The sequence below is a fragment of the Nannospalax galili genome, unplaced genomic scaffold (genome assembly GCF_000622305.1).
Source record: "Nannospalax galili isolate Female #2095 unplaced genomic scaffold, S.galili_v1.0 scaffold1258, whole genome shotgun sequence".
NCBI classification, from domain to species: domain Eukaryota; kingdom Metazoa; phylum Chordata; class Mammalia; order Rodentia; family Spalacidae; genus Nannospalax; species Nannospalax galili.
The window spans coordinates 150,863-159,814 of record NW_008341370.1 but is presented as its reverse complement, the minus strand read 5'-3'; the positions used below and the strand labels follow the sequence as shown (position 1 = coordinate 159,814).

At 48.0% G+C, this 8,952-nt stretch overlaps 1 protein-coding gene across 3 annotated transcripts in view; it reads left to right on the top strand.

The window, feature by feature from the left end:
• Pafah2 (platelet activating factor acetylhydrolase 2) overlaps positions 1-8,404 on the top strand; it is a 34,075-nt gene extending 25,671 nt beyond the window's left edge. For 2 of the 3 annotated variants that reach the window (XM_008836795.3, XM_029565226.1), the window contains one exon: positions 6,680-8,404. In XM_008836795.3, coding sequence (XP_008835017.1) covers positions 6,680-6,774 — 95 coding nt within the window. In that variant the 3' untranslated portion in view covers positions 6,775-8,404. Of the gene's footprint in view, positions 1-1,956; positions 2,152-6,679 lie in introns of all 3 variants that reach the window. The other variant, XR_003850113.1, reaches the window with a different exon arrangement.
• Positions 8,405-8,952: the final 548 nt, after the last annotated feature.

Below are 8,952 nucleotides of genomic sequence, written 5' to 3'. Positions count from 1 at the left end.
TGGTCTTTTTGAGACTGGGTCTCCCTGTAGCCCCAGCTGTCCTGGAACTCACTATGTAGACCAGGCTGGCTTTGAACTCACAGAGATTTGCCTGCCTCTGCCTCCTGAGTGCTGGGATTAAAGGCATGCGCCACCACGCCCAGCTTTATATTTTATTATTTTTTAATTTAGTTTTGTTTTGTTTATTGAGACAGGCTCTCACTATGTAGCCCTGACTGGCCTGGAACAACTCACTATGTAGACCAAGCTGGTCTTGAACTCACAGAAACCTACCTGCTTCTACCTCCCAAGTGCTAAGATTAAAGGTATGCACTATCATGCCCAGTGTTAGGATTCTTTCTTAACACCAGATTCCCAAGGGAGACACTGATTATAGTATTTGCTTGTCTTTGCCTCCCAAATTATTGGCCACTGTCCAGCCATGCCTGGAGCTTTCATGATCAGATGTCCCCTTTAATGTAGCCACAATGGAGGGGGCTACCATAACCCTCCTGAGGCTAACCTCTTACAAGTCACTTCATCGGGTGGTAGCCAGGCTTGCCTGGACTGCTGAGGTTTGACCTAATTGTAATTTAACAGCAAGATCATACCTTCTCGGGCCAGGCGTGGTGGCACACACCTTTAATCCCAGCACTTGGGAGGCAGAGACAGGCAGATCTTTGTGAATTCGAAGCCAGCCTGGTCTACACAGTGAGTTCCAGGACAGCTGGGGCTACAAGGAGACCCTGTCTCAAAAAAAAAAAAAAAAAAAGATCATACCTTCTCACCTCACCTGCCCCTACACACAGTTTCCCTGGTTGTCCCCTCAGGAGCTGACCAGGGAAGGCTCAGATGGTACCTGGCAGCTCTTTAGATATTTGTAGATAGATCTGACGTTCTGTGATCATTAAGCTAATGGCCATGGGACCTGTGGCGGTTCCCTGTTCAATCCCCCACGTTGCTCTCTTTGGGTACAGCTTGTCAGGGCCCTTTTTTAAAGAGTGATGCCCTAACTAGAACATGGTACACTAGCCATGGTGTGAGCAGCACCTGGCTAAGCAGGGCTCTCCCCTCTGTGCTTGCGACACAGATCTTCTAGGTGAGTGACCTGGGTGCATTCACATTTCCCACAAAGTGTGCAACCCATTTGGTTTGGATTATGCTTGCTTTTAAAATATACTTGTCCTAGCTGGGTGTAGTGGCACACACCTTTAGTCCCAGCACTCAGGAGATCGGGAGGTTGAGGTCAGCCTGGTCTACATAGTGAATTCCAGGTCAGCTGGGGTACAGAGAGACCCTGTCTTAAAAATAACAACCAGTATATGCCTGTCCTTTTAAGAATGCATTGGTGCTTTCAGCCAAATTTGCAGTTTTATGTTGGTTTGTTCATTTCCTCTTGCACATCGTGAGCAGCGTGCTCTTCTAGCCTGAGTATAGAGACTTAGGGGTTCACAGAGATGTTTAGTGTTAGTCTCTCCTGGCAAGAAAGGGGTGGACCAACTTCCCAAGTCTTGAATGGTTCCAGCTCCCTGATCCTCCACCTGCTTCCTCTCTTCTAGCATATGTCATTATAGGAGTTTAAATGTAAAGATGACAGGATACTGGACGTGGTAGTGTACACCTTTGATCCCAGCACTAGAGAGGCAGAGGTAGGTGGATCTCTGAATTCAAGGCGAGCCTGGACAACATAGTAAGACCCTGTCTCAAAAAAAAAAAAAGAAAAGAGAAAAGTTCAAGATGACAAGGGTGCCCAGTGTGGCGTGAACCATCTCACTTTAGTAACAGCCTGCTGAGCTGAGACAGTCATGGTGAGAGACCAGCAGAGGAGCTGGAAGGCAGGAGGCAGGACTGCAGAAAGATTGCTGAGGTCTTTTTATGCCAAGGGAATGGAGCCAGAAGGACTCACACTACTCAATACTGTAGATGAAAAATCTAGCATGCATAACTTCAGCAGGTGCTTTTAACTCTGTTTTTCAGATGAATATACTAAAGCTTAGAAAATTCCAGTAGTTTGTTCAAGGTTCCCAGATGATGCTGGCAGTGCCAACGCGCTGCCCTAGTTGTTCAGTTTCAAAGACCACAAGCTTCATTGCCAGACTGTGCTATCGTGCCACATTATGTCCTTGACCACAGTGTACATGCAGTGACTGCCTCAGGAGACCCAGAGGACAGGTACCTGACTGGTGGGAGGGAGCGGTCAGCCAGGAGGGGGCTTCCTAGACAAGGCGATGCTGCCTTTGATCTTGGTGGATGAAGAGAGGTCATAAGGAAGAGACAAACGTCTTCTGGACAGAAGGCACAAGGCTTGCCTGGGCAGTTTGGAGAAACTGTTCAGAGTACCTGGAGCTCAGGATAGTGAGCTATTGAAGGGTAAAGGTAAAGAAATGGGGGGCTGGAGAGATGACTCAGCAGTTAAGAGCGCTGGTTACTCTTGCAGAAGACCCAGGTCAGTTCCTAGCACCCACATAGCAACTGACAACCTTCTATAACTGCTATTCCAGGGGATCCAATGCCCTTCTCTGGCCTCCTCGGGCACCACAGGTGGTATACATACATATAAATACACCTACAATAAAATAACTTAAAAAAAAAAAACAGAGAAGTGGGCAGAAGCTAGACCCTGCAGTCTATGTAGTTGCTGAAGTGAATGAGAATTTGTTTCTCAGGCTCTGAGGAGCAGTGATAGCATGAAGGGAGGAGACAGGTTTGCTGTGTGGCTGTGCAAAGGACGGGCAAGGTGAGGAGTTGGAGGACTGGAGCCTGGGATTCATGGAGGTGCGTGCTATAACCACGTGATTAGAGAGAAGGTGAAGTTTGAGTAAAGGCTCTGCCAGACTGACTCTACAAAGAGAGGAACTTTCAGGTGGTCACACAGTGCCATGTCACATGGGAAACTAAAACAGAGGTGGCTCAGCAGCATCTCACGCCTACCGAACACCTCAGGATCTTACCTTCCAGTTGCTTCCATCCTGTTAACTACTCACCCTCCCTGTCTCCACCTCCCCAACCCTCACCTGCTCTCCTACAAGACAGTTTCACACCTCCCCGTTCCTCCCCTGGCCTCCGGCAGGTCTTCCTCAGTCTGCCTCTCCTTGAGTAACTCTCCCTCCCAAATGGAGGGGACATCACTTCCACAGCCTCCCCACGCCAGGCTGCCCTGAGACCCAACTTCTCTGGCTCCCAGAGCCCCTTCAGCTGCCTGTCTGAGGGCACGCCTCTGCTCACACAGTCTCTGTCTTCTCATGAAATCACTCATTCACCAGCAATTTTCTCCTCTTTGTTTTATTTTTGTTTTTTTTTTAATATTATTAATGATTTATTTTAATTTATACAAGTGTTTTGATTTCTAGTATGTATTACAGATATGTGGGTAATGCCTGTGAACACCAGGAGAGGGCAACAGAGACACCATGTGGGTGCTGGGAATAGAACCCAGGTCCTCTGAAAGAACAGCAAGTGCTCTTAACCCTGAACCATATCGCCAATCCTTTATTTATTTATTTATTTATTTATTTATTTATTTATTATTTATTTTTGAGATGGGGTCTCACTATGTAATACTGGCCAGCCTGGAGCTCACTGTGTAGACCAGGCTGGCTTTGAAGAGACCTGCCTGTCTCTCCCTCTCAAATGCTGGAATTAAAGGCATACACAGCCCTGCCCTGCTTATTTTCTCCTCTTTAGACCACCGGTTTTTCCCTCTCTACCAGTTCACTTCATGCCAAAATTTCTCTTGCCTTAACCCTAACCTAACCCTAACCCTAACCCTAACCCTAACCCTAAAACGGGCTGGAGAGATGGCTCAGCAGTTAAGAGCACTTGGCTGTTCTTGCAGAGGACCCAGGTTCAGTTCCCTGCACCAACATAGCAGCTAATAACCATCCTTCACACCAGTTCCAGGGGATCCACACCCTCTTGCCTCTGTGGGCACTGCACATACATGGTGCACATATATACATGCAGGCGAAACACTTATACACACAAAACAAAAATAAATTAATTTAAAAAACAAACAGGGCTGACAAGATGGCTCAGCGGGCATGCCATGCAAGTTTGGCAACTGGAGTTCTGTCTCCAGAACCCACATAAAAGTGGAAGAAGGGAACTGACACCACAGAGCTGCCTCATCCTCCACACACGGCAATAATATAGATAAAAATTAAACAAAAGCTCTTGGGGCTGGGAATATGGCTCATTGGTAGAGGGCTTACCTAGCAAATGAGGCCAGGGTCTAATCCCCGCACTATGAAAGGGACTAAAGGCACCACCACAATCAGCTCCCATTCTTAAACCCACTCCTTCCATCAACACTACTTTGGTCAAGGTCCCTAGTGACTCTCACAGAGAAAACTCCATAGTCAGTTCCTCCTCTTGCCCTTGTGCTCAGCACTCCTGACAGCTGACGACACCCTCCCCAGGGAGAACCATTTTTGCTCCTGAGACTCCACACCACAGGTTCCTCCTGCCTTCCTGTCTATGTCTTTTCAGCCAGCTTCACTGCTTCCAGAGCTCAGAGTTTAGTCTGTTGGTTTAGTCTGTTTTCTGTTGCCCTAACAAAATGTCTGAGGCCAGTGCTTTATAAAGAAAAAAGGTTTGGGGGCTGAAGAGATGACTCAGTGGTTAAGAGCACTGGCTGTTCTTTCAGAAGACCCAGTTTCCATTCCCAGCACCCACGTGGCAGCTCCCAACTGTCTGTAACTCCAGTTCCAGGGAATCTGATGCCCTCTTCCCTCCATGGGCATTGCACACACAGAGCACTTACATACATGCAGACAAAACACTCAATACACACACACACACACACACACACACACACACACACACGCAAAGGTTTGTTTAGCTCACAGTTTTGGAGGCTGAAGAAATGGCACCAGGTCCTTCGTTTTCATCGTTCAACTCAATGTCTCCACCCTTGTCTCCTCCAACTCCTCAAGCCGGCCCTCAGAAGATGCTTTCACTCCACCTTCAAAATACATGTGGAGTCTGATCACTTGTTACCATCCCTCAGCCACTGCCCTGGCCAAGTCATCCCTCACGAAACACTAGAATGGTTTCCCACCCCATCTCCCCATCCCCTTTCCCACCTCAGTCTTTCCTCCCCTTTCCACCTCCCTCCCTCCTTCCTCTGTAGTCAAGGGTGACCTTGAACTTCTGACTCACCTGCCTTCATCTCCCAGTTACTGGGATTACAGGTGTGCACTGCCATGCCCCATATTTTGTGGTACCAGACATGGACCCTAGGAGGGCCTCGTGCACATCAGGCAAGCACTCTTATCAACTGAGCAACATTCCCAACTCCTCATTTATTTAGCAACAGGGTCTCATTATATAGCTCAGGTTGGCCTTGAACTCACAATTCTCCTTCCTCCTACCTCACACAGCCTCCTGATGCTGGGATTACCTGGCCTGAACTCCTGGGCGTAAGGGATTTTCCTGTTTCTGCCTTCTGAGTAGCTGGGATGGCAGGTGTGAGCCGCTGTGCCAGACTTGAACAAATGAGAGCTTATGTTTTGAGGACCTCTGCCCCAGGTCCTGCTTGCTTTGAACAGGAATATTGTTAACCTGCTCAGCTGAGTTCTTTGCCCTTGGTGTAAAGGCTTGGGCTTCTTTTACTGTTCTAGCCATGTAGAGACCATGTGGGACCCATTGGCCCAGGACCCTGAGGTCCTTTCTATTTATTTTCACTCTTGTTTTATGCATAGAAGTGTTTTGCCTGTATATTTGTATGTGCACCATGTGTGTGCAGTGCCTATGGAGGCCAGAATCGGGTATCTAACACCCTAGAACTGGAGTTAGGATGGTTGTTAGCTACCATGTGGGTGCTGGGACCTGAACCGTGGTCCTCTAGAAGAGCAGCCAGTGCTTTTAACCACTGAGCCATCTCTCTAGCCCCCTAAGGACCTCTGTTGATGCAAGCCTGGTGTTGGTGTCACTGCCCTCCTCCTTCTGCCCTGAGGTCTCACTGGATTGCCCCCACTGACTGTAGTACCAGGGACCACCTCCTGCTGCTTATTGATATCCCTGAGCCCAGAAGTCATCAGCTCTTCATCTTCTCTGCCTTTCTGTCTCTCCACTTGTCAGCTGTGATAAATTTGGGTAGATCAGGTAGCTTCTGTGAGCCTCAATTTCCTTGTCTACTAGATAGGCTAACAGTAGAACTTAGCTTGTGGAAATATTGTGGAAATTCTCCAAACAATGCTCAGAAAGCACCAGGCACATTCCTTGAATGAACTCTCCTTCAGCAAGTGTTACTCTTATCATTGCATTGCCATGGACTAAGGCATTTTTTAAAAAGATTTTATTTTTTTTATTCTATATGTATGAGTGGTTTTCCTTTATGTGTGTATGAGTATATTGCCTGCATGTATGTAAGTGTACAGTGTCATGCAGTACCCTCGGAGGCCAGAAGAGGATGTTGGATCCCCTGGAACTGGAGTTATAGATGGTTGTCAGCTGCCATGTGGGTGCTGGGAACCAAACCCAGGTCCTCTGCAAGAGCAGCTGGTGTTCTTAACTGCTGAGCCATCTCTCCAGCCCCAGTTAAGACATTTGTAAAGGCACAGAATAAATAGTAATGGGTGTCATTACCACTGTGGTGTTGCAGTCACTCCTCTCTCTGGAGGACCCACTGAACCCATGGTAGCTGCTCATGGCCTGACTTCACGGTGTTTGCCTAACCTTCCTGGTTTTCCCCATTCAGACCTGAAGGAGAACTACGATCAATGGAACAGCTTCATCGAAGGCATTGGACCGTCGCTCATTCCAGGGGCCCCACACCATCTGTCTAGTCTCTAAGCACAACTGATCATCTGTAGGTCACTTGAGCTGAGTTTCCATTTGGGAGCTGCCCTGGGGGGCACTTGTAACCTATCAGGAAGTGATCAGGCCTCATCCCTTTCTCACAGATTGATTGATCACACTGCTGATTGTGTACCTAGGTACTTTGATCTTGGACTTGATTTTGAATTCACTGGAATGTGGATCACTGACTGATTGGCAGGCTGACTTCTTGTTTTGAGACAGGGTCTCATATCCCAGGCTGGCCCTGAACTCACTATGTAGTGAGGATGACCTTGAACTTCTGATTCACCTGCCTCCGCCTCCCAAGTGCTGGAGTGCAGAATCACAGACATGTGCCACTACGCCTGGTTTATGATGCGGTGCTAAGCATTAAACTCTACCAACTGAGCATTCTCATCCTTTAGCAAGCTAACTTTCTGGGGCTGAGCCCCGAGAGTTTGAGGAACAAACATTGGGGTGAGGCTAGTTGAGACCCAGACCTCAAGCTGAGCCCCATGAGGCCTGGGTGTGAAGACAGCCCGGTGAGCCCACTCTCTCCCATTGGGCCAGTATTGCCTTTTTAGTATAAGGGGTGAAGCCAAAGGACAGAGGGGAATCTCAGCAGGGCCTCCAGCCCCGCCTGGTACTCTACCCTGCCTCCCAGCCCTCTCTTTTTCCAAGGCCACTTGGTGAAATATACTTTAGAGAATGCTCTGGTTTTCCACTTATTTGGGGGTCTTCCCACAGCATGAAACACAGTAATAGACACTTAGTACTGTTGTGTTTAGGAGCCCATGGGGTCAGACAGTACTGTCCTCATAACACAGGGAGCAACACTAAGACACAGAGAGGTACCACAGAAGTTCTGTGTGTCTTTGCAGTTATGCAAAAGTCTGTCTTGTCAGCTGAGGAGCCATTTGTACAGGCCACAGAGCATACTGGGTCGGTCAGCTCAAACTCAGCCACTCCTAGAGAGTTCTAGGGTTGACTTGGTCTTGCCTCTTACCTCTAAGACCAAAACCTCCAACTTGGCCCAAATCTGGGTGTTTTAATCATCTGTGTTTTGGGCTCTGATACCATCACCCCAAATTTGTCAAGAAACAGACCCACTTTCCATCCTGTTGCTTCTCTAATTTGAATGTTGACACTCGTGTTTACCTAATGGCACGTTGCAATGCCCCACCTATTCAACCTGCATTAGAGAGTCGGGAAGCCATCTCTGGAAGTGACTCTTCCTTCTGCCTGTGTTCACTCACTGCATGGGCCCCTGTAGAAAGTCTTCAGAAGGAAAGGAAATCTTCCCAGAGATCTAGTGCCAAGCAGCATGGGAAAGCCAGTCCAAAACTCCATCTCCATCACACAACCTCTCGCCTCCTCTGGAAACACAAAAGGAAAAAGCACCTCTACACAGTGGTCCCAGGTGAGGCCGCCCAAGCTGGAGGAGCTATGAATTCTGGAGAAACACGTCTCATTAGAGCCATGGCTCTGCAGTTACACAACCCGGCTGTGAGTCTCAGCTTTACCACTGGGTAAATCTAAGCAAATTATTTTGATCTCAGTTCCTACAAATCTAAGATGAGGGTCTGCTTTACAAATTAAGTGAGGGGATGTATAACCCATGTTTTATTAAAATATGCATTGCCCACTTCTGTGTTTTCTAGTTATTCTTTTTAAGGTTTATTTTTATTTTGTGTGTATGAGCGTTTTGCCTGTCTGTATGTATGTGCACTACATGTGTGTGCCTCGTGCCCATGGAGGCCAGAAGAGGGCATTGGATCCCAGGAACTAGAGTTACAGACAGTTGTAAGCTGCCATGTGGGTGCTGGGAATTGAACCAGGTCCTCTGCAAGAGCAGCTAGTGCTCTCAACTACTGAGCCACCTCTCCAGTTCTCCCCCCACTGAATCCTTTCTACTGCATCCAGGCACAACCACCCTCTTGCTCTTTTTCAAGAAGACTCCTGAGCTCTTAAAGGTCAGATGCTGGATTTCAACTCCTTGTCTTGGCCTTGTGGAGCCCTCTACCTTTTTCTTCTGAACACTATTGGACACACATACACACACACACACACACACACACACGCACGGTAACGCGCACAAGAGAGGTCATACTGTATACTGGGGCTCATTCTTATTAAGTTCACTTTCTGTCCCACCACAGCCAGGTGCAGAAGCCAAGCATCGCTGGCCACAGC